The sequence below is a fragment of the Eptatretus burgeri genome, chromosome 11 (genome assembly GCF_056783735.1).
Source record: "Eptatretus burgeri isolate ZD-2024b chromosome 11, Ebu_testis_v1, whole genome shotgun sequence".
Classification (NCBI taxonomy): Eukaryota; Metazoa; Chordata; class Myxini; order Myxiniformes; family Myxinidae; genus Eptatretus; species Eptatretus burgeri.
The window spans coordinates 89,542,634-89,568,621 of NC_140971.1; the positions used below are offsets into that span (position 1 = coordinate 89,542,634).

Consider the following 25,988-nt stretch of genomic DNA (forward strand, 5'->3'; position numbering starts at 1 on the left):
AGCACTTCTTCAGATTTTTGCTTGTTTCAAGCTCTGTCTCCTGGTGATGTTGCGATCTTCTTCACTTGTGAAGGTGCATTCTTTATTCGTTTTGGCACACATACTGGCTGCTCGGTGTGGTTGCATCGACTTCGGTCTCAGCCGACAAGGAGGAGTCTCTCCCTTTTCGTGACTTTATGTCATGATTTCCAGTCAATAATGGACATTTTTGGTTCTGGCCAGCCAGACGGCTTTTCCACAATGGTTGGTGGAGCCCCAGATGTTCACGGGTCACTGTTGACACTCTGGGTAGTCGTTCCATGAAGGTAAATGTGTGAACGTTGCTGAGCTGATTAGTGACATCACTCTCCCATAATAGTTTCACGGAGAATGCAACAATATTCGGCGTAAGTGTTGCAATATGAATTTAGAGTAAATGTGCACATTCCCTGACAGTTTTGAAACCTCTTTCATTTCAGGTCACTTGTTCGTTAGCTGAATATAACAAGTATAACGATTACGTGAAGAGGGTGAACGTGTTCAATGCACGAAAATGTGGAGGAACTAAGGTGAGTTAAAACTACCATTTTAACCTCTGCCACCGAAGGTGGATGGAAGTTGTGTTTTCACTCCCGGTCTTTCTGTTTGTTTGGTTGTGTGTGAGCAGGATATCTCATAAAGATATGGAGGATTTGAAGAAAACTTGGTGTACAGTTTGGGTGTGTAATGAGGACAAATTAATTCAATTTTAGTGAAGATACTGTGCCTAAATGGCTGATGTTCATAGTCTTTATTATTGTCCACCGAAAACATGGAAATTTATATTTCCACCTCAAACTACCAATGGCAATGCAATTCATGAATTTGGAATCCATGCTCACACAGTGAGGCTCGGCATGTGTGGCCCGGCGTGACAGAGGTTGAAAATGATCCATGTCAGGGAACCATCCGAATGCAGACTATTGAGAAAGTTAACTAGTTTTGGTTCTGGTGAGTGCAAACTGCCTGTCTGTGGACGATTGGAAATTTTTAAATTGTGAATGGGTTTTGTTTTGATGTTGATCCCATGGGAACCAGTGTGCGAGGAGAGGTTGGGGGGGGGGGCACCGGTGTACTCCAGGGCTCAAGCAGTGAAAGAGTCAGTGTGGAAAGGCCTCAAGACTGCTCGTGTGCGTAATTGTTGTGAGAAAGGCCTCAAGACTGCTCGTGTGTGTAATTGGTGTGAGGAATGATGCGAGAATGCTTGTGCGTGTTCGTGGTATGAGAAAGACTGCATGGAGCGACCGTGTGCAGAAAGCGGGAGGAGCAATAAGCATGACGAACACGGCTGGATTCTCCGTATTGTGGGGCAATCCCAGTCGAGAAGAGGAAAGAAAGAAAAGGTTTGGAACCCACATGGGGCACTCGTAAATTTGTGCCTTATTGGGAGTACAGTAGCAATAGCCTCATGGGGGAAGGATTAGCATTAGTTCAATGAAATTGGAGATTCGATTAGTATTATATGGGAGTGTTGGCGATGGGATGGAACATAGTGGATTCGAGACGGTTAACCTTTCGTGGGTACGTTGAGAGATTAGTGACATTGTGTTAAAAGGAGCGTGCATAGTCTATGGGATTCACTTTGATAAAATTATTTCAACTTTTTACTGTTAAAATATCTGTTGGAATGAGTGTTTATATTATCTCTGTTTATGCCACAAAGGTAATATGACAGCTGACAATTACGACATCCCCCACCCAGCCTTATTCCATTGATGTATTTCTTATGGAAAAATTGATTCAATTTAAGTCACTTATTTCAAGAACGCATCCTCGATGTAAAGTGAGGTATCCCTGTCGTTGATCGAGAAAGCGAAGTATGGAAAGGAATCCAGATGAAAATCAGAAACTGTGGGACTTGGGAGATGCAGAAGATGTGGTGTTGCAGACTGTGACAATTACAGAACTTCCAACTCGCCACGGAAGGATCAGTGATGAAAGTGAGAAATTTGGTTTGAAGTGGATTGTGGGGACAAGGCAGAATCAAAGTGGAGATGAAGAATTGAAGAGCCTGCAAACCAAGATGAGGTTACACAATGCAGCAATCTCTGTGTTGAGCTGTATAGGTCGGAAAGTTGGACTTGGGCGAAGTAGGGTAAAAGCAGACTGATTGATTTTGATCCTGGGTGCCTGAGATGAATACTTGGGATTCACTGGATGCAGAGAGTAACCAACAAGGAAGTGCGGATGAAAGCTGGACAGAGGAAGTTGTCAGCTTGCCGAAGAGCAGTCTGACGTGGTCTGTGCCTGTGTCAACAATGGGGTAAAATTGGAGAGCCAGCTCCAGAGACAAGATGGAAGGATGTGATGAAGGAAAGGCCGAATCAGAAAAGAATCCAAGAACTCGAAATGGAGGCTCAGAATTGGAAGCTTTGGAGATGAAGGATTCACAGACGGCGATGCAGTTCTGAACAGCTGGCAGCGTCTTCAATGAATGAACCTTTATGTTTTTATGTTCGTCTGTCATGCCATGTGCTCCTAAACGGTTGTGCAGAAATTCTCCAAAGTTGGTAGTTATGATCACCCCTTGCCACATGGCAAGAAGGTGTGAAGCAGTCACTTTGGTCCACCCCCTTCGGGTGGAACAAAAGGTAAAATACCAAAAAAATGCAATTCCGGGCACATTTTTAGATGCAATTTTGTATATGCAATCAACATGGGGGACGCATGAAAGACAACGATTTTTTTTTGGATTTGACCCCTTTGTCATGCTCCAGGTAGTGAGGACTTGAGATCATAGGGATCAAAACAGGAAAAAAGAAACTAAAAGAGCAATCGGTGGAGCGCATACCTCAGCCATGTCATGCCTACAGGCACAATACATTTTTTTTCAGAACATATCAGGCACAATTCATTTTTGAAATTTCATGCTATAAATAGTTTTTGGCCCGATCTCTCAATGGTGAAGAATCACTTGTAAAATTCTCGTCGCCGGATCTGGATCCGGATCTTCACCAAAATCGAATCAATTCGTGCTTGTCACGCACCCAACCTGTCTATAAAATTTCATCCGGATCCGTCGACCACGTTTTGAGATATCCTGCACACAAACAGACAGAAAGTGGTGAAAACATCACCTCCTTCACCTTCGGTGGTTGAGGTAATTCGATGTCGGGTCATTCCTGGTGGAACTTTTTGCCATCTTTCAACTTCTTTCGATGGGAAGTGTAGTGATTTCGCATTTGCAATGGCGTGCCATGGACTTCATTGTCGTTTTGATTTGGGATCATGTTTTTATTTTTCACTGTGCTCACCAGAAAAGCATAGCGACTCTGACAATCTGCAGTCTCCATACAGACCTGGAGACAGCAATTCTCATTCATGCATTTGTTTTCATCTAAGTCATGTGATTGTTTGCACAAACCTTCCAACCCATCATGGCATGAATCTCACCATCAACTCTATTCTTTAGGCATGATTCACTTAAATTTTTAACACCTTGTGTTTATGGGAGCTGCAGTGTAGAAACAGGACTCAGTAATACAATGTTTACCCCCACAACCAGAGGTCGATGGAGGTTGTTTTCACCCCTGTCTGTTTGTTTGTTAATTTTGAAAAAAAATGTTTTTGCCAGGTATGTTGATCTGTTCGGTTTGTTTGTTTGTCTGTTCGCTTTCTGACTGCCAAAACTGCTCAGCCGATTGTTTTGGAACTTTTGGAGATTGTAGGGTCCGTCCCATAAGGATAACATCGGCCAAAAGATGCCATAAGGTTAACTTCGGCCAAAAGGTCAGCATCGGCCAAATATCTAAAATTGTCAATTTTCATCTGATTGACGTGAAATTTGAACAGGATTTTCATTTCAGCTCACTGAATCCAACCACCAATAATTATTGTTGAGGTCAAAAGGTCAACGAAGGCTGCATTTCTAAAATTGAGAGATGGGGCCAAAAGCTATACAGTGGACTGAACAACAAGGAAATGAGACACAGGTGGAGTGTATTCAGCCCATCATGCCTGTGCGAACACCATCCTAATTTGATTTATGTAGATATCAGGATATCTACATACAATATAATGCCCAAGTGAACAGTTTTTATTGCCACTGAACAATGAGGTGTTGTTGGTTCACGTAAAGCTTGTTTACATTCCAGAATTTTTCCCATTTGGTGATGTCAAGACGGAAGGAGGCTTTGAAAAAAAAGGCCCTTCCAAACATCGACATGAGAATCAAAGGAAAGGCTTTAAACATTGATGAGGACATCAAGGAAAACCATGTCAAGGTAAAGTGAAAACGCATGAGAGAGCCAGACTGTTGAATGAGATGAGTAAATACCTTTTTAAACTTGCATTTATTTCTTGCAAAATCTTGTTTCTGTGTAAGTATTTTACTATCATGTTGTATTTTTGCTTTTAATTGAACAATCATGAAGGCTCAGGTGCGCTTCTTCCTTAACTATGACGTCAAGTACATGGACAGGCAATGGTCAAAGAGAGTATATTGGATTTGAACCTGGGGCCACACATCATGACCTCTGCTCAGGTAGGAACACCAAAGAAGGCAACTCAAAGGTTCACAAAATATGAGCATGTTGAATCCTAAGATCTGTTGGTGTTATTTACACCACAAAGATGAAACAAAAGTGGAGGATTCCAAAACAGTTCCACCAACTGCAGTCTTACAATCACTGTTGTAGTGACGACAACAACAACAACAACAACAACAACAATGATATGAGTTCCCACTTACGAGTAACTTCAATGCAGGAGGAGGCCATGAGGTCCATCAAAGCCTGTGCTTTGATTGCCAACCTATAGTTGTCCGTCCTCTACCTTTTTTAAATGTTTATTGCCGAGGAAGAAAGCAGCACGTACCATTTTATAAATTTTTAGTGTTACTCTTACTTGATTTGAACCATCAAACTCCCTGATTTGGAGCGTACATTCCAACCATGACACCACCAGGTGTGTGAAAGCAGTGCATAATGTTCGCAGTTTTATACACATTTCTTTTCCCACCACAAGGTTATCGCTTATAAATAATCTTTCAAGATTCTAAGCTGAATTATTGAGACAATTTGTGATGATGATCATCAACTTTGCTTTGCCATTCGTTTACATAAGACTTTGTTTTGCAGCTGGAAACGTACATGAAGCGGTTGAATGAGATATTAAAATTGATTTATGTAGATATCAGGATATCTCAAAAGGTTGTGGATGAGTTTGACAAAATTAGGTGGATGAGTTGGTTTGGTGACAAGATCAAGCCGATTCGATTTTGGTTCAGATCCAGCCCATCAGTGGGATACAAAACGTAAATTTTTCAGTCTGGCAGAGGGATGTGCTCTACCGAGTGCCGTTCCAGTGTTGCACTGAAATCTCGGTTCATGGAGGAGAGAAATGACAGGGCAGCAGGTTCACTATATGACAGAGGATCTAAGGGGAACAGCGAGACAAAGACAATTGATGTCTTTCACAATGATCTGTGATGACTGACTGGAGATGAGATGACTGCAGGTGAGAGTTGGGATGTCTGACTGCAGGTGAGAGTTGGGATGACTGACTGAAGGTGAGAGTTGGTATGACTGACTGCATGTGAGAGTTCAGTTGGTATGACTGACTGCATTTGAGAGTTGGGATGACTGACTGCATGTGAGAGTTGAGATGAATGACTGCATGTGAGAGTTGGTATGACTGACTGCAGGTGAGAGTTGGCATGACTGACTGCATGTGAGAGTTCAGTTGGGATGACTGACTGCAGGTGAGAGTTGGTATGACTGACTGCATGTGAGAGTTGGGATGACTGACTGCATGTGAGAGTTGAGATGACTGACTGCATGTGAGAGTTTGGATGACTGAATAAGAGAGGGTCAATGGAGGAAAACCTTCGTGGAGAACATTTTCATCTTCCGATGATGTCAAGGCCGTTTTGAAGCGCTGCTTTCCTCAGGAGGATGCATGGTTCCATCATGACACCTTCACAAAACTATTTGAATGTTGAGAGAAATGTGCGGACCGCAGTCGTGATTATGTTGAGTAATAAATATACACCATATTAGAATAAATATTAATGTTCAAATCAGTGTTTGTTTCATTAAAATATCTTTCCCTCTTTTGGAAAAAAGAATAGGAGGCATTATTTCTCGACACGCCGTCACACATCTGTATTTGCAGTGTGATGATAATTATTGGTATCCCAGATGATAACTTTTTAATTCAGCTTCCTTGATTTCTACACCAGTTTAATCATGTTGTTAATGTTCCAACAGCATGCTCTCACCAAAGGCTGTGTGAGGGAGAAAAATTCAGCGGTTGTAAAGGATGTGGAAGCATCCAGAAATGAATTGGTTTCTAAACAGCTGTTGCAAAAGTCTGGCATCTCGAAGGTGAACTTGGATTCAAGTGACATGACCTGCAGTAAAGGGAGACAGGTATTCCTTTTATTATTTGCTCTGAAAGTGAAGAAAATTGTTTTCTCTTTGCACTCTTGGAGATATCTTCATGTATTATAGGATGAACTTCTTCTGCCTTGTGAGGCCCCTTATTGGGATTTGCACATTACACTTGTGGAGAGAATAATTATTTTGGATAGTTTATTGGAAAATGAATTTGTCAGACTAAACTGTTTGTTCTTAACTTGTATTCTGTGTTCGCTTGTTCATATGATTATTAATATCCTGTTCGCTGTTAATTGACAGTTCAAAATAGTTCTGCTGAGTTTGCACACTGATCTTTGTATTGTCTTTTCTGGGTTTGATTCTGGGTTGATGTACCGTCCCTTCGACGGATGTTAACCTGGGGATTTGTGAATTAGCATGCGGTGTTGGATAAATATGATCCCAGGGTATCTTTAATTACAGAGCTGTGAGTTTTTGTCAGCGCCCTTTCTGAATTCAGAAACTGTAGATTTAGTTGTTAAGGTTATCCATCTACCTGAAGTGGGAATGACGTAACCATTGTTTACCACTTCTGTGATGATGTTTTATCATCCCAGCTATGAAATGTCATCCTGGTGTTTCGCAAGCAGGGCGAGGCATCATTGTGTGCTCCGTCCCTCGCATGGACGTTAAACTGGGTGTCCTGCCTGCTGCGATCATTTTGTGCACGTTAAAGATTCCATGATATTTTCGTGAAGAGTAGCGAGTTGTCACCGGCATCCTGGCAAAATTCAAAATCCCTGTCTTAACCATTCGTCTTGTCTTCATGTAGTTTCTCGACCCCAGATTTACATAGCTTGCTGTCTCAGAATGTGGTTGCTCACCGGGCAGCAGCTTCTTTACTGCGAACAAATTCACATAGTTCGTGCCATGTGACCGGCTGTCTTCAGCTCCGAAGTGCAATTGACAATGATTCCGTCTTTCCAACACGCTGTCAGTCAAACAAAAATACACGATGGTCTATTTCATCAATATAGTGTTGAAGATATAACCCTGTGTCATAATCGTGTGTTTCCCTTCCACCCCTACCGGTTTTTGTTTGAATATAATGCCCAAGTAAACAGTTTTTATTGCCACTGAACAATGAGGTGTTGTTGGTTCACGTAAAGCTTGTTTACATTCCAGAATTTTTCCCATTTGGTGATGTCAAGACGGAAGGAGGCTTTGAAAAAAGAGGCCCTTCCAAACATAGACATTGGAATCAAAGGAAAGGCTTTAAACATTGATGAGGACATCAAGGAAAACCATGTCAAGGTAAAGTGAAAGGGCATGAGAGAGCCAGACTGTTGAATGAGATGAGTAAATACCTTTTTAAACTTGCATTTATTTCTTGCAAAATCTTGTTTCTGTGTAAGTATTTTACTATCATGTTGTATTTTTGCTTTTAATTGAACAATCATGAAGGCTCAGGTGCGCTTCTTCCTTAACTATGACGTCAAGTACATGGACAGGCAATGGTCAAAGAGAGTATATTGGATTTGAACCTGGGGCCACACATCATGACCTCTGTGCTCAGGTAGGAACACCAAAGAAGGCAACTCAAAGGTTCACAAAATATGAGCATGTTGAATCCTAATATCTGTTGGTGTTATTTACACCACAAAGATGAAACAAAAGTGGAGGATTCCAAAACAGTTCCACCAACTGCAGTCTTACAATCACTGTTGTAGTGACGACAACAACAACAACAACAACAATGATATGAGTTCCCACTTACGAGTAACTTCAATGCAGGAGGAGGCCATGAGGTCCATCAAAGCCTGTGCTTTGATTGCCAACCTATAGTTGTCCGTCCTCTACCTTTTTTAAATGTTTATTGCCGAGGAAGAAAGCAGCACGTACCATTTTATAAATTTTTAGTGTTACTCTTACTTGATTTGAACCATCAAACTCCCTGATTTGGAGCGTACATTCCAACCATGACACCACCAGGTGTGTGAAAGCAGTGCATAATGTTCGCAGTTTTATACACATTTCTTTTCCCACCACAAGGTTATCGCTTATAAATAATCTTTCAAGATTCTAAGCTGAATTATTGAGACAATTTGTGATGATGATCATCAACTTTGCTTTGCCATTCGTTTACATAAGACTTTGTTTTGCAGCTGGAAACGTACATGAAGCAGTTGAATGAGATATTAAAATCTCATGCCAAAAGGTCCACCCAAAGTTTATTCAATGCTGACAAAAAGCTGGCAATGGTATGTAGATTTTGATCAAAACGCATCACAATGCTGTTCTCTGTGAATGCTTGAGTGTCAGTCTACATCAGCGGAAAAGATAAAGAATGCATTTTTTCAAAGTATCGTTGATAGGAGAATGTTTAGTACCAAAGGATATGAGATGCAACTTCAGTTTTGATCATTAGTCCAAGTTCAAAGCTCAGGTGCTTCAAGGAAGAGCAGGTAGTCAAACGTCAGGCACATCTCATTGCATTTGCCAGTAAGGATATTCAAATGGATTTATATACTTCACAACATGAATTTCTGCATCGTCTATCCTTCTTCCTCAACCTGGTCATGACACACTTTACGTCCATCCTCTCCTGATCCTTCTCTGCCCATATTCACTCCTCTCCCCATCTTCACCCCTCTCCCCATATTCACTCCTCTGCCCATCTTGGCTTCTCTCCCAATTTGGCTCCTCTGACCCTGTTCTTGTCAAAGCCTGTATCTGTCTAGCTATTGGGAGGTAGCAACCTCAATGCCACAGAAGATGGCTGTTTGCACAGGACAACTGGCAGGGACTACATTCTGGTGTTTGCCAAAATGATTGGGCTGCCATTGACACAGAATCTGACATTTATTCAATCTGATAATATTGTCACAAAAGCGGTGTGTGTGTGTGTGTGTGTGTGTGTGTGTGTGTGTGTGTGTGTGTGTGTGTGTGTGTGTGTGTGTGTGTGTGTGTGTCTCGCTGATGCTGATGCATCTTTTTATGGTGCAGCAATACATCCTCTTGCAAATAGTACACTAAATCTTGTGGGGAAGCCATTCCAGTCGAGCAGCTCACTTTTGAACATGCAAGGCTATTTTGCCTGACGTAAATTTTCAGGGTGTGGCTTGCAACAACTGTGTCCATCCTTGGGCAAGCCAGAAAACATAACCTTTCTGATGTCAAAGATAACCAATTAACCATTCTAATTCCTTGAAGTTATGGTGGTGCCTCATCAATTCCCTCTGCAGTGTATCCTCCCAATCCATCCCCTCTCAGTGGGATAGAAAATGCAAACTGTTCTACCTGGTGGAGGTATGCACTCCACTAAGTGCTGTTCCAGTTTATTTCTGTCATGTCTATTGCTGGCGAAGATGTACAATTGTTCTGATTAAATATTTTCCTTTTTAAAAATTCTACCACAGGCTGCAATCAACCGTGGAAGCACAGAGGATGAATTGTCTGATTACAAAGGTCAGAAAAATACTTTGTTGTAATGTACCTTTCACTGCAAATGGAAAAACATGACAATCCTATCTTGTAATTATTGTACAATATAAGGCAATGAATAACAGGCCTGTAGGTTGGTGGAATTCCGTGCGGTTGGGGGAGGGCGGGGGGGGGTGGGGGTGATGCTCCTCCCGCTGCTCAAGTGAGTTCTGCTTGCCACGTTAAAATACGTTTCGGCTAGGCCGAAATGTTGAATGAAGAGTGAATCGTGCTTCTTCTTTATACGTCTCGTCTGGTAAATTTTAAAGAGCACCCTTCCCATTTTCACACCCCCCTACATCCCCGAATAATGCACCTTATGAGTGCAGGAGATCGATTCAAGGTTTTGGTGTGAATATAAACAAAGTGTAAAAATAACTGCATTTATGAAACTGGAGGTATTTGGAAACATGATTTTGCATGTTCTTGGTACTTTTACAATGATAAACTATTATGATGTTCATATTACATTATTGATCATGTCGTGCAAGCGTTAGATGTCTGACGGGTGGTATTTTATTGTTATTTAATTTCGAGCCTGGTGATGGTGAGGTGGCTGGCTTAACATCTGAGGGTCCTGAGTTTGAGCCCCTGTCGTGCTGTCAAATAATCCCAGGTGGGTTGATTCAGACTGTCAGCCTTCTGAGGTCAGCAAAATGAGTACAAGCTGACTGAAAACAGGGGGCACTGCATCAGTGGAACAGCTGCACTCCCAGCAATGATGTAACTTGCAGTCACAGGCTGCACACTAAATTATTAGAATTGAATATCTACTTTTCTCCATAACTTGCACAACATGCACTTTCTGCCAGTGTGAGGGTGCGTTCGATTTATGAACATGCCTTTGTCTATCCACTCGCTTCGGCGAGTTCAAATGAACAGACTGATAGAAGAGTGAGGTGATAGCATTTATGAAAGCAACAAATTAATACTTGGGCAGTTTGACCCACATGCAGTTGGACAGAAGAAACAGGGAAATGAATGAACAGGATAAGAGAGAGAGAAGGGAGAAAACAGGAAACAGGAAGGGAGAGGATTGGGTAAGGTGTGCTCAAATTGGGTAGAAATAATTATTTGTTGGAATGTCGATTGAGATGTTAGACCACCTGCTTGAAGACCTGGAGGGAAGTGGGGGATTGGACAGTCTGAGGCTGGTACCTCCTTCTCTTTCCAGACGGTGATTGAGAGGAGGAGGAGGAGGAGGAGGGGTGGGGGGGGGGTGGGTGGGAGGCGTCGATGTGGAGCAGTTCTGGACCCTCTCTTGCACTTTGCCCCTCCCTGCCCTGTTCAATACGAGAGACACATGGCAATACATCCTTAATCTCTCTTGTCCAAAATAGATGAGGATACTCTCTCGCATGGGCCATACAGCAGACAATTATCCCTTTCACATGTTCTTAATACATGTCGAGATTCTTCCAAACAACATGAACAGAAATGATGTTAAGGCCTTAAATTCTCACTGCAGACACTGACCCATTAACGTAATTTTGCTTCAGGTAATTAAATAGGATGAACACATTTAATATTTATTTCACTCTCGGTGAGGAGACAGAATGAAAATAAGCACAAAAAAATTGATTTACACCAAAATTGTAAATTTGTGGTAAAGATGGAAGTGTGTCCAAGGAAGAATCATGGAGCGAAGCAGAGACAAGCTCAAGGTGTTCTGTTTGGATAGTTCTTTTATTGGTGATAAAAGGCCACGGGATGATTGCCCAAATTTGTTATTTCTGTATAGTGGGGCAACTTCGCTAAATATAGCATAACAATTGTGTATTTTGTGAGGAAAGCACCAAATTTGGCATACTAGTAGCCAATCATATGATGAACAGATTTGGATATTGGGCCATCTCAAAATTTTGATGGCAGTGGAAAATGGCTGCCACAGCCATCAGCGGCTGAATTTGAGATGGCCCAATATCCAAATCTGTTCATGATATGTTAGGCTACTCGTGTGCCAAATTTGGTGCTTTCCTCACAAAATGCACAATTGTTATGCTAAGTTGCCCCACTAGTACCCACCCCCCGCCTTTTCAACCTAAGGCAAACTACTTTGTGTTTGGCTTAAAATTTGGATAAAATTGCACTCACATGAAATATAAAGCTCATCAAGCCCAAAGCTTGCAATTTTTGTTTTCATGAAAATCATTCAATAATCAATATGCATGAAGATTGAGTCCATTCGCAATGCCTTTTTCATCCAAACTCATCCCACTCATTCCCGACTTCACACTTTTGTCCAATTCATGATAGCATTCATCACAACCACTGAAGTTAAATGGTGTCTTTACCAAGATCGGCAAAAGCACATTTTGCCGAAGATGTTGACTTGACTTCACTTAGGGGCTTTGCTGAAGGCTCAGTGTGGATGCTTCCAGGATAATATACTCCAACCTTTCTGGTTTGGAATGAGTTGAGGTGCAAGGATCGGGGTTCTGTTGGCTGCAATTAGAACCTGTATGATTGTCTCAGCCCATCTTTGTGGGGGGGGGAAGATCCCGAGGGTGACCCAGCCTGCAAGGGTTGGATTGAAATGATACACTGGGTGGTGTAATACATGTGCCAGCTTGCGACAAAAGTGTCCATATTAACAGAGGCATCGCCAGCTGGGACCAGGCTAGTGGCTGTTTGATTTCGTGGTGAAGCGGCGTCTCTGTGATGTGTTGTACCAATGGAGGTTCCCCAGATATCTTGGACATTTACTGTCAAATGCATCCAGCCTTCATTTAGTTTGTTTGAAATATCTTTCAGATGTTGTTCGCTCCACCACCGAAGGAGAAGAAGGTTAGGTTTTCACCCCTTTCTGTCTTGTTAATTGCCGGAATTCTTCGGATTTCGGCAATTATGTTGGTTGGTTGTGTGTGTCATTCTGTGTGGCTGTCTGTCTGTCCATTTGTTTGTGTGTTTGTTTACCCTGTAGCAGCCACACCATTTCAGCGATCATGACCAAACTGGATACAGACGTCGGCCATGGTCCAACTTAGACACTTGTCGTTTTTGGTGAATCTCGGTCAAAGGTCAAGGTCACCAAAAAACCGAAATTCTTATTTTCGCAATAACGTCCGCTAAAATGGTCATATCGACTTTAAACCAAATCCAAAATGTGCATCTTCCAATTCTGCATCCACCATATGTCTCATTGGGGTGTCACACCAACACCCTTCTTCGTGGTCAGGGGTCGAATGTCAGGGGGGTCGGGTCAAAAATTTCAAATTGCCATAAAAACACCATTTCAAGTCCGATTAACTTCCACATTATGATCATGACCAAACTAAGTGATATAACTCATTAAACAGTAGCACTATTGACTTATAAGAACCAAATTGATTTCCAGGTTTTTGTTTTTTCAGAGATCATGGAGATATGACAAAGTTATTCCAGCAATTCCTTGCTCAACGAGCAATTTCATTTGTTTGTTTGTGTGCAAGATATCTCAAAAAGTTGTGGACAGGTTGAGTGTATGACAAGGATGAATTGATTAGATTTTGGTGAAGATCTGGATCTGGATCCGGCTCCTCCAATTTTTAAAAGTGATTCTTCACCATTAAGAGATCGTGTCAAAAATGATAAAAAGCGTGATATCTCAAAAAGTTGTGGATAGATTCAGTTGAAACTTGGTGGACAGGTTAGGTGTGTGACAAGGAAGAATTGATTCAATATTGGTGAAAATCCGAATCCGGATCCGGATCTGATAATTTTTCAGTGATTCTTCACCATTGAGAGATACGGCCAAAAACGATATCGTACTGTATAGCGTGATATTTACCCTCGCCAAAGGAGAGAGGGTACTGCATTTGGGTCTGTCTGTCTGCCTCTCTGTCTGTTTGTTTGTCCGCACAGAACTTTTGTGTTTTTCTCTGCAAGTGCTTGTTGGATTGAGACAAAATTTTCGCCATTGGTGCGACGACTCATGTGGAATGTTTTATTGATAATTATGTTGTCATAGGTTACGTGGTGTGGCAGCCATATTGGAAAATCAGAAATCCTTGGACCGCTGTATCTCTGAAACTGCACCAAGGAAAAAAATTGAAACTTGGCACATAGCAAGTACTTGTCATGGGGAATGAGTGATTTTTTTTCATTTCATTGGTGCCTTCATTATGATGTCATCTTTGCATATGTGGAACACCACATCAGATCAGTATGAAAATTTTTGAGGGTCATCGATGGATAAAATGCTCCAGAGAATTTTTTTTGAAGATGGCATCGGTCACGTGATTCAGCAGGCGTATTGTTTTGTTATTTTAACTTCAAAATTCTTATTCTCTGAAATGGCTCAACAGATTGAGACGAAACTTTAAATGTTTGCCGACCTGTCTATGAGGAACAAAAGGTTCACACATATGATGTAATTAGGTCACATGGTTTGGCAGCCATATTTGATTTACCCAAACACCTATAATAAAATACACCACTCAAAAGAAGTCCTGGCGAGGGTCTGCAATCTCTGATTACTCTTTTTCTTGTTCAAAAATGTACTGGGCCTGAAATGTTCTCGTGGAGCAGGCATTGCGTGGCAGAGGTACTCCTTCTGAGTGCCCTTCTCGTTTAATTTGTCATTTTCATCAGACTCCAATTTATTTACCTTTTCACAAATGACTGTCTTTGTTCTACAACTTTTTCATTGTTCCACAGAGGACACAACGATCAAAGTTCCAGACCCGGTGGAAGTAACCTGTTTGGAGAATGCTGAGCCAGAAGGTTTGTGGTTGAAAGGAAAACTTTCATTTCCTTTCTTTTTCCCCAAAGAGCTTTAATATTGTCAATGTTGTGTAAAATCTCTGCAGATTCTAACTCAGATCATCATTGATAAAAACTTTATCAGAGCCAAAAGTACTGCTAAACTACAGGTTCGTTATCCGATTTGTGTTCAAAATATATAATTCACTTGAAATTAAGTTGTTCCTCGATCATAAACTGGCGTTTGTGGATGGATGGATGGATGGACAGAGAGAACTGAACCAATTGCTTGTCCCCACTTTCCGTTTCGTGTGCTCGGGGTAAAAAGGAGAGGAGTCGGGACAGGAGTGCGGCAGAAGTTTTTCAATCAGAGTGGTGAATGCATAAATGGTCGCCCTGCAATGGTCGTGACTAAATAAAAACAGAGTTCAATTTGTTCGACCACTTTATTAGCGTGGAACAACAATAATCAAACAAGCATTGAACAGGTTGAAACGCCCACAACATCCCTGGCTCCGGCTCAGGCTGCGCATGCGCACTGGCACAGGGGACCGTCGATATGTAGAAGTACCGTAAAGTACAATGTTCTCTATCTCCCTCCGAGTCTTTATTATGTTAATAGATAAAGGCTGAGAAAATATTAAGTTTAATGAATGAACAAAAGTTTATATCGCCCATCGTGTGACTATTCCATGGAGTAGTCCTTGTGCCAGGCAGGCACGCTGGTCGCTCTGGTGGATCGGCGTTGACCTATTGCTGGTGCTGGTGGTGTCACATCGGGCCCCAGTGGGGATGGGGATCTCGGGGTTTCAGGGGCCGATGGTGGCGTCTGAAGGATCGCGTGCCTCGGTGTGCCTCGTCCTGGTGCTGCTGGCATGTCTGAAACGGGTGTCGTCTTGCGCCGGGGTGTGCATACTGACGTCAGTGCCGGCGTGGGCCCCGTTGGCGTCGCAGATGTCACGGGTTCGCTGTCGAGGTCAGGCAGTTGCGGTGTTACAACGGGTGCAGGTACAGTGATGCGGGTTGCTAGATCATCATAGATAGACCGGAGTGGCAGCTGGTCATTGCGAACTGGGCTAAACTTGCGCAGGAATTTCCTGTTCCGAAGTGTGACTCTGCCCGAGCCGTCGATCTTGATCACGTATTGGTCGTGTTGGCGTACCTCCACGATACTGCCTGTCTTGTCCCATTTTTTTGGGTGGAATCCTGTCTGGTTCTGTACGCGGACTAGGTCCCCTACAGCAAGTGGCGGAAGGCGTTTGGTGTGTTCTGCCCAGGTGTCGGCTGTGCGGATATGCCGTTTGCGGAGGGCCTCCTCCCTCGCTTTCAGGGTCTCATGCCAAGTGTCGTGCGGTCTGTACTTCCCGGGGATAATTGGGATGAAATCGCGTATCTGGCGGCCGAAGACACACATTGCCGGGGAGATCTTCGTGTCAGGGTCAGGCGTGTTACGATATTGAAGTATCGCTCTCTGCACAGCGTCAGTGTCAAGTTCTCCCTGCGGGCTGGTGTTGTCCGTGATAAGTCGTTTCATTGTCTTCACTCCAATCTCCGCGCGACAGTTGCTGTGAGGGAAGGCCACCGATGACAAGCGGTGGTGTACGCCCCATCTGTGCAGGAATGACCTGGTCTCGGTGGAGGTGAACTCCGGTCCCCCATCCGACGCGAGCTCTTCTGGTGTCCCGTACGTCACGAAGGCGCGACGTAAGTGGTTTATGAGTCCGGCGGCGCCACCCGTCGACTTTGAGATGATCGGCCAGTTCGAGTATCTGTCCACTGTCACAAGGTAGTGTGCACCCCTGTGTACAAAGAAGTCCGAGCACACTGCCTGAAAGGGGTAAACGACCGGGATAGGTTTTGTTGGTGGCGCTCCAGGCTGTGATGGTGCCATCCGGTGGCAGTGTTCGCAGTTTTTCCGAGTGGCGCTGATGTCGGCCGACATGCCTGGCCAGAATACAGAGGATTCTGCGCGAGCGGTCATCATTGATACGCCCTGGTGGGCAGCGTGTAGGGCGCTCAGCACATCGCCGCGGAGTGAGGGTGGTATGACTACTCAGTCCTTGTATAGGATCACTCCATCTGTCGATGTAATGTTCTCGCGGTACTGGTGATAGTCGCGAATTGTCTCTGGCATCTCGATTTTTGAATCGGGGATGCCGTTCATTGTCATTCCCTCCAATATGTGCATATCGCCATCGCTGCTGGTGGCTTCCCTGACGCGATCCCATGTTACTGATCGCAATGATTCGAGGCCCGCGGCGCACCATGCCAGGTTGTCCTCCTCGACGTCGTCGTCATACTCCGGCTCAGTTTGGCGTAGGAGAGACAGGACGTCGGTGTGCGTGCTTGGTTGGAGGTGGGTCGCTATGGTGGCATTGTCATCTGGAAGGTTCATGAGTGGAGGTCGCGTGGTGCCGACCGGCCTGCGCGACATGGCATCTGCCGCCTTGTTCTTCATGCCCGGGATATGTATGATGCGGAAGCGATAACGCAGGGTCTTCTCCTTGAGGTTCCTGAGGCGGGGGTTGGGTATGTCGTCAAGTGCTCTGTCCGAAAGGAGTTTCAGCAGTGGTTTGTGGTCTACCGCAACGATCAGGTTCTCGCAGCCCAGTACGAAGTAGCGCGCCTTGTCCAAGGCGTCCGCGACTGCGAGAGCCTCGCCCTCTATGGGCGCGTATCTGGATTCTGCCGCGTGTGTAAATCTGCTGCCGACCAGGGTTATTTTCCATCCATCAGTGCAGCAGAATGGTCTAACTGGCACGCATCGGCAGTGCTTTTGAAGCAACCAGAATCCGATTCCCTCCTTCGACCAGTCTGTGGCGATGCATGTTTGCTTAGTTTTGTCAAATATGCGGACACCGTGTTCGATTTCTTGTACGATCACGTCTTTCGACTCGCAGAATATGTCCTCTAACTCCATGGACCACTGGAAGCGTTCTCCACTTTTCAGGAGCTTCCGGAATGGCTGCATTCATTCGGCCATACTAAAGGCGTATGCCACCTGGTTGACAAGCCCGAACCACGATCTGACGTCGGTGATGTTACGCGGTTGTGGGAAATCATGGATTGCTTCCAGGTAGCGGCTGCACGGTCGCACGTAGGTCATGGTGATGGTGAAGCCCGCGAAGTCCACCGTGGGTGCGCTGAAGACAAACTTCTCCGGGTTGAGGATGATTCCATTCCGGCCGCATATATCCAGCCATTGGACCGCCTGGAAGTAGCTCCCCTCAATCGTGTCTGACCATAGTAGCGTGTCATCTACGCACTTGGTCTTGTTACCAATGTCCGCGACGATCTCATCGTATCGTCGTGAGTAACCGTCCCCCGATGCCATATACCCTTGTGGGGCAGATAGGTACCGGTAGCGCCCACATGGAGTGATGAAGGTCGTCTTGTGGCGGTCGTCCTCGTGTAGGCGGACGCTATGGTAACCGTTCCATGCATCGAATACTGTCTTGCGCTTCCCGTTAGGTACGCGTCTCGCCTGGTGGAACGGGGATTGGGTGTGGTGGGTCTCGCGGAACGCATGCTTGTTCAAGGCCTGAAAGTCGACGGTGCATCGCGGCTTGCCATTCTTTTTCGCGCAAATTACCATGCGGTGACACCATGTCACCGGCGTGGCGACGGGTACTTCCTCCAACACGCCGAGCCGAACGTCCTGGTCGAGGCCTGCTTTTACCTCATCTTGCCAATGTATGGCCACGGAGATGGGAGTGTGATGGGCAACCGGTGTCGCGTTCTCACTGAGCATAAGACGTAGTGGCGGGCCGGTCATTCTCGGTAGTGGCTGGTGTGGGCACGTGTTGAATGTGCTCTGAGCATACATCCTGAGTAAATGTGACTGTAGTGCCTCTCTGTTGGCCTCGGTCGCTGGCATGGGGAGTGCGGTCGGCTTGGTCGGCGGCTCCGCGCGTCGCGGGCAGTCGCACAATTCCGAGGTCGTCAGATTCACCTCTCCGAGTGTCGGGAATCTGTCCGAGATCATTCCCAGGTCCATGCAGGCCGCGCGGGAGAGGAATATGCGGTCTGAAGAGTCCGTCACGTACGCGATTTGGCGCGTCTCCAATCTCCGAGCGTCGTCACTGTTACCGGCGAATCTGACTACCACGGCTCCGAGGATACGAATTCCTTTGTTGTTTGCGGCCTTCATGGTCATGGATACAGGTATGAGGTCCTCAGTACTCAGGCCCATTTGTTGGACGACTTTAATGCCGATCAGGCAGCTCTGGCACCCCGTGTCTGCCATAGCGGGTAGGGTTACCGCGCGGGTGTGTTTCAGGAGGTTAAAACCCAGCGCTTTGTAATCCTCGCGCTTGTTGGTGAGAGTGAGGTTGACGTATGGCTGCGGGTCGGATATGCGTTTCATCCACTTATCGCACATATCATCGTACAGGTGGTGAGCGAGGGGAAGCGCGCGCATTTCGTCCTCTGTGCTGGCCATGGTGACCGTGCATAGCTCGACGAAGGCTGCCGTCTGCTCGTCGTACATCCCGTCGGTCTCCTTAGATGGGGGTCTTGCCGATCGGCCGCCCAGGCACGCCTTGTCGAGGTGATTCTGGCGGTCACACTTCCAGCACTTTTTACCGTATCCGGGGCACTCGGCGTGTCTGGCGCGCCATTGAGGCGTTTTGCCGTGGACCACCTCGCCGCAGTCGATGCATACTCCTTCGGGCTTGGCCTTCCGTTTTTCCGGCCTGGCTCCTACTCTGGCGCGGACGTCCTGTTGCTTTCCCCGCCGATACGAACTACTGATCGCGTCCGTGCTCTGAGTGTCAAGCAGGCGCGATGCCGAGCGTTTTCCAGACTCTTTGGCCTCGATATACTCTATCATGTCCTTTAATGGCATGTCCTGGTTCTTCTCACCGAGTAGGTCAAGTTGTATTGCTTGGTCCGCGATGCCACGGGCAACCACGTTGCGCAATATCTCTTCCGTGAAGTCGTTGACCTGATAGCACCCCGCCTTGGTGCACTTCATTTCATACTTGCACGTGTCCGCCTGCCCCTTGATGCGGGCGTGGAACGACCGGACGGGCTCCTCGTGTCCCTGCCACATGTTAGACAGGGCCACTCGAGCTACCATCGTGTTCTCCGTCCGGACGGCGAGTGCCTTCATGGCGGCGAGGACGTCTTCTTCATCGCTGCCCACGAGGCTCCTACCCGCCGCGCGAGTGAGGTCCTTTCTCAGCTCCTCCTCACAGCACTCCAGTAGCTGCGCGACTATGTCGGGTCCGACAAGCTTAGTACCTGTTTTGTATTCGCTCCAGCGGGTTATGAAGTACGACCAGGCCTCGCCCGTTCCGGCCAGTGCTATGGAGGGACGCTTGAGTTTCTCCATCTTGGCATTCGAGCTCGCCGCCCTGTGGGCGGCGACGTGCACAGTGGCGTGTATACTCAACATGGCCGCCACCACTGCCGCCTCTGCGTGTGTAGCCATATAGTCACAACCCTCGATCTGGCACTCTGCTTCCACCGGCGCCATAGGAACAGTTATTCTGGAGTAAACGTTCTATTTTCGGTGATGCACACGTGTGTACAGTGTCCTGGGGGCGAAGATTGGGTACAGTACCCGAGAAATCCAAACTCACTGTCAACGTTCTCGTGGTCCGTTTTCACCCAGTCGTGTCCTCCTCAGCACCGACGATCTTTACTCGTCTGCATCAAGTTGTTTGATTATAAATAAGAACAGAGTTCAATTTGTTCGACCACTTTATTAGCGTGGAACGACAATATAATCAAACAAGTATTGAACAGGTTGAAACGCCCACAACATCCCTGGCTCCGGCTCAGGCTGCGCATGCGCATTGGCACAGGGGACCGTCGATATGTAGAAGTACCGTAAAGTACAATGTTCTCTAGTGACAATGGAGTTGGTGGATTGTTTTTTTAAAACATGAGTTGCATAGGTATCTGCAACTTGTGGGAATGAGAGAATACTCATATATTGTCATCATTATTGTGTCGACATGATGGATGTCTTGGCCCCCTCCTGTGGTGAAGTTACAAGTATTTCCTTGTAATCGCCACTGATTTTATGCTATCATCTGATTTCGGCCAACACAGAGCGTAATTTTTCATTACCTCTTGCTAAATGATATGCAACATTTGGGTTTGATGAGTTTAGTTTTTTTCCTCATCAATGTAAGAATTACATCTTTGCAAAATTCCAAGTCGTTCCCTGAGGGTTTATCACAAAATGAGAAACTAAAGACTTGAAAGAGATCGTTGCTTTACATCTTCAATAAAATATTCACTGTACAATCACTTGTCACTCGTGTTTCAATGAATTTTCTTGTTTGTTAATTTGCTGTGTCTCTTCAACACAAACATTCTGAGATGATTGCCGTCAACTGAAAACACGTGAAATATTCTTTCCTTGTCTGAAGGGAGTGTACATCGTGTTGTTCTATCGTTTAAAATAATTTTCTTTGAAAAGTATCTTTCAGATATTGTTTAATTTGTTATATTCATCAGACTCCAATTTATTTTCCTTCAAACATTTTCATTTCTCAAAGCAGATGAAGTTTTCACAAATGACATTGTCTGACTTTGTTCTACAAATTTTTCATTGTTCCACAGAGGATACAACAGTCAAAGTTCCAGACCTTGTGGAAGTAACCTGTTTGGAGATTGCTGAGCCAGAAGGTTTGTGGTCGAAAGAAAAACATTTCGTTTCCTTTCTTTTTCCCCAAAGCGCTTTACATTGTTAATTTTGTGTAAAATCTCTGCAGATTCTAACTCAGATCATCATTGATAAATACTTTCACAAAATTCTTCCAACACGATGTTCATCCTCTTTTGTGATTTCATGGAAAAAGCTAAAAGATATGTGACATAATCGTTTTTTTCTCTACAAGATTGAAGATCATGGAAGAGCAAGGTTGAGTTTGTGTTTGGATATCGGGTTAACAATTGAAGTACACTGCCTGCTTGAAGTCATGTTGGAATGACTGAGGGATTTACATAAACATGAATATCATCAACAGACATGGCAGAACATGTCAGGAAATACTCTCATTGCTCAATTCACAGCACAATGTCCAAGAGGAAGAAGCTCATGAATGGACAGCAAGCGGATAATGGGGCACAGTTCAATAGTAAACCAGAGAGGTGGTAGAACATCATACCCCCACACAATGTTCAAGTATAAAATTCAATTGAAATACAATACGGTTTATGAAGGTCATATATAAAAAAGTTAATTCCGGAAGTTTACCGCCGTTAACTCGGTGGCTAAGCCACCACCTTATCTGACATATTAAATTGGTTTTTCGTGCTTGTTTTTGTCCTTTATGCCATCCCTTAAAACTGTAAAGTTCCTGATTGGAATTATTTTCAAATTTGTTTGACTGTCAGACGAGTGAGATAATATTTTTACTCTGTCTTGCCTCTCCCTGTGCATGCGCGATCGGGACAAATTCAGAGCCAAAACACTGCAAAACTTCAGGTTCGTTTTCCGATTCGTGTTCAAAATATATCATTCAATTGAAATTTAGTTGTTCCTCGATCATAAACTGATGTTTGTAAATGGATGGACGGACAGAGAGAAGTGAACTAATTGCTTCACCTCGCTTTCCGTTTTACGTGCTCAGTGTAAAAAAGAGAGGAGTGAGGCAGAAGTCTTTCAATCAGTGTGGTGAATGCATAAATGGTCACCCTGCAGTGTCGTGACAATGGAGTTGGTGGATTGTTTTTTGAAACATGAGTTGGATTGGTATCTGCAACTTGTGGGAATGAGAGAATACTCAGATGTTGGCATTATTGTGTCGCCATGGATGCCTTGGCCCCCTCCTGTGGTGAAGTTCCAAGTATTTTCTTGTAATAGCCACTGATTTTACGCTATTGTCTGATTTTGGCCAACACAGAGCGTAATTTTTCATTACCACTTTTAAATTATGTCCAACATTTGGGTTTGACGAGTTTGGTTTTCTTTCTAATCAATATAAGAACGACATCAACGCAAAATTCCTCGTCGTTCCCTGATGGTTTATCACAAAACGAGAAACTAAAGACTTGACAGAGATCGTTGCTTTACATCTTCGATAAAATATCCTCTGAACAATCATGTGTCATTCGTGTTTCAACTAATTTCCTTGTTTGTTTCTTTGCTGTGTCTCTTCAACACAAACATTCTGAGATGATTGCTGTCAACTGAAAACACATGAAATTTTCTTTCCTTGTCTGAAGTGGGTGTACGTCATGTTGTACCATCATTTAAAATAATTTTCTTTGAAAAGTATCTTTCCGACATTGGAATTTGTCATATTCATCAGAGTACAATTTATTTACCTTCAAACATTTTCATTTGTCAAAGCAGATGAAGTTTTCACAAATGACATTGACTTTGTTCTGCAAATTTTTCATTGTTCCACAGAGGATAAAACGATCAGAGTTCCAGACCTGGTGGAAGTCACCTGTTTGAAGAGTGCTGAGCCAGAAGGTTTGTGGTCAAAAGGAAAACTTTTTGTTTCCTGTTTCCCCAAAGAGCTTTAATTTTGTTAATTTTGTGTAAAATCCCCACAGATTCTAATTCAGATCATCATTGATTCACAAAATTCTTCGAACAGCAGTTTGTCATCTTGGGTGATTTCATGGGAAAAGCTGAAAAATATGTGACATAATCGTTTTTTTCTCGACAAGATTGAAGCTCATGGAAGAGCAAGATTGAGTTGATGGTGGGATAGTGGGTTAGCAATTGAAAGTACACTGCATGCCTGAAGCCATGTAGGAATTTGTGTGGGGGGGGGGGGGAGCCTCTGGAAGGTGGTTCCCTCGACCGAAGCGAACAAATGAAAGAGTTGGATTTTCAATGTTTAACCAGGAGAGGTTTTCTGGAAGAATGTTGGAAGGAAGAATGTTTCAACATTGACGGGGGTGCATGTGGGGCATTCACATCGGTGAACTGATGGTGCAATATCGGAGGATTTGTTACTTTCATTTTTCATTTTGCATATTTTTTCGTCTCTCCTGAAATCGACATCAGACACCCATTTCCAATTTTGATATTTGTTAACACTGTTCTGATTTGCATAAACATGAATATCATCCAAAGACGTGGCATAATATGTCAGGAAATGCACTCATTGCTCAATTCACAGCACATTGTCCAAGGGTAAGAAGCGAATGAATGGACACCATGAGGATAACAGGGCACAGTTCAATTGTAAACCAGAGAGTTCATCGAACATCTTATCCCGACATAGTGTTGATGGAAAGAACGAAATTGAAGTAAAATAAAGTTTGTAAAAGTCGTATATATGTAAGATAATTCCAGAAGTTTCCGGCCGTTGACTCATTGGCTACACCACCACCTTATCTGACTTGTTTAATAAGTTATTCGTGCTTGTTTTTGTCCTTTATGATGTACTTAAAACAGTAAGGTTCCGGATTGGAATTATTTTCAATTTTGTTTGACTGCCAGACAGGCAGAGTATCAATTATCTCAGTCCTCTCTGCGAATGCACGATTGGGACAAATTCAGAGCCAAAGTACTGGTAAACTTCAGGTTTGATTTCCGAATCGTGTTTGAAATAGAACATTCAATTTAAATTAAGTTGTTCTTCGATCATAAACCAATGTTTGTGGATGGATGGACAGACAGAGAGAAGTTAACAAATTGCTGAACCCCACTTTCTGTTTCACATGTGCGGGGTGAAACGGAGAGGAGTTAGGATAGGAGTGAGGCAGAAGTCTTTTAATCAGAGTGGTGAATGCATGAAATGGTCGCCCTGCAGTGGTCGTGACAATAGAGTCTTTGGATTGTTTTAAAACTGAGTTGGATAGGTTTCTGCAAGTCGTGGGGATGAGAGCATACTCAAATATTGCCATGATTGTGAAGACGTGAAGGGCACTTTGGCCCCCTCCTGTGGTGAAGTTCCAAGTATTTCCTTGTAAAAGCCACTGATTTTACACGATTATCTGATTTTGGCCAACAAAGAGCGACATTTTCAAAATGCAATTTTTCATTACCTCTTCCGAATTTATTTGCACAATTTGGGGTTTACAAGTTTGGTTTTCTTTCCAATCAATACAAGAAGTACATCTACGCAAAATTCCGGGTCGTTCTCTGAGGGTTTATCACAAAACGAAGAAACTAAAGGCTTTTTCTCATCATCCAACATCTTACAAGTGTAAATTACAATCATCTGCTGCTTTCATATCCTTCTGAAAAATACAGTTGCTTTACATCTTCGATAAAATATCCACTGTTCAATCACATGTCACAACTGACATTGTCTAACTTTGTCCTACAACTTTTTCATTGTTCCACAGAGGATGCAACAATGAAGGTTCCAGACCTGGTGGAAGTAACCTGTTTGGAGATTTCTGAGCCAGAAGGTTTGTGGTCAAAAGGAAAACTTTCCACTTCCTTTCTTTTCCCCCAAAAGGCTTTAGTATTGTTAATGTTGTGTAAAATCCCTCCAGATTCAAACTCAGATCATCATTGATACATACTTTCACAAAATTATTTCAACACCAACCACTTCCTCATGTTCGGTGAGTTCATGGAAAAAGCTGTAAGAAGTGTGAGGTAAATGTTTGTTCTCTCTCCAAGATTGAGGCTCATGGAAGAGCAAGGTTGAAATGGTGGTGGGATAGCAGGTCAACAATTGAAAGTACACTGCCTGCTTGAAGCCATTGAGGAACAAGCAGGGGAAAAAGCCTCTGGAAGGCGGTTCCCTCGACAGGAGAAGCGAAGAATGAAAGAGTTGAGTTGTGCAGTCAGCTTGGATTTTGGAAGATTAAGGAGGAGAGGTTTGCTGGAAGAATGTGTGCATCCTCGGTTTGGACGGGGTCGGGTGGAATGGGGGGAAGAAACCCCTCCACTGGATCTTTCGACACCATGAATAGTCACGTGATAAAAGAGTTTGAGGTGTCTCAGGGCTGTCAGGCAAGCTTATATAATTTATATTGTTATCTCATATTGCTGGTCATATCATCTTATACCGAGTGATGCACGACGCATTGCTTGACACTCCTTCATCTCCTCCTCCTCCCTTTATAAATAGTGAGGTCTGATCTTGACCACAATAATCCTCCATCTCCCTCTGTCCCCATCAAACTATCTCCAGTCCCTAACCACCTCCACCTTACAGATATCCCTCCTCACACAATCTTCCCATCTCAACCATGGTCTACCCCTTTCCCTCCTACCTTGCTCCCTCTGATCCACTCTGCCATTCTCTCTTCCCACATCCGCACCAAGTGTCCAGCCCATCTCAGCCAGCATTTCACCAATCTCCCGATCAAACTCATCTGCACACCAATCTCCTCCCCTCAGTTCATCCATCGTCCTGTTGTCCACCTTCTTTGCCATAACTCTCTCTCCACCCTCCTCCATGCATCTACACCCACCTGAATCCTCCTCCACACCTCTGCCTCGGACTTACCATCCACGGTCACTGTTCCTCCCAGGTACTCAAACCTAATTCCCTGCCTGATCTCCTTCCCCTCCAACCTGATATTAATTTGCTTTCTCTGCTGCCCAAG

The 25,988-nt window shown here is 44.2% G+C and overlaps 1 protein-coding gene across 3 annotated transcripts in view; it reads left to right on the forward strand.

Moving 5' to 3' along the window:
• The window catches only part of LOC147017592 (uncharacterized), a 79,591-nt gene that overhangs the window by 13,634 nt on the left and 39,969 nt on the right, over positions 1-25,988 (forward strand). For 2 of the 3 annotated variants that reach the window (XM_085847330.1, XM_085847329.1), the window contains exons 5-15: positions 459-548; positions 4,113-4,241; positions 6,228-6,389; positions 7,521-7,649; positions 8,501-8,596; positions 9,755-9,803; positions 14,457-14,522; positions 21,078-21,143; positions 21,922-21,945; positions 22,873-22,938; positions 24,771-24,836. In XM_085847330.1, the coding sequence (XP_085703456.1) occupies positions 459-548; positions 4,113-4,241; positions 6,228-6,389; positions 7,521-7,649; positions 8,501-8,596; positions 9,755-9,803; positions 14,457-14,522; positions 21,078-21,143; positions 21,922-21,945; positions 22,873-22,938; positions 24,771-24,836 (943 nt within the window). The remainder of the gene's footprint in view (positions 1-458; positions 549-4,112; positions 4,242-6,227; positions 6,390-7,520; positions 7,650-8,500; positions 8,597-9,754; positions 9,804-14,456; positions 14,523-21,077; positions 21,144-21,921; positions 21,946-22,872; positions 22,939-24,770; positions 24,837-25,988) is intronic. The other variant, XM_085847331.1, reaches the window with a different exon arrangement.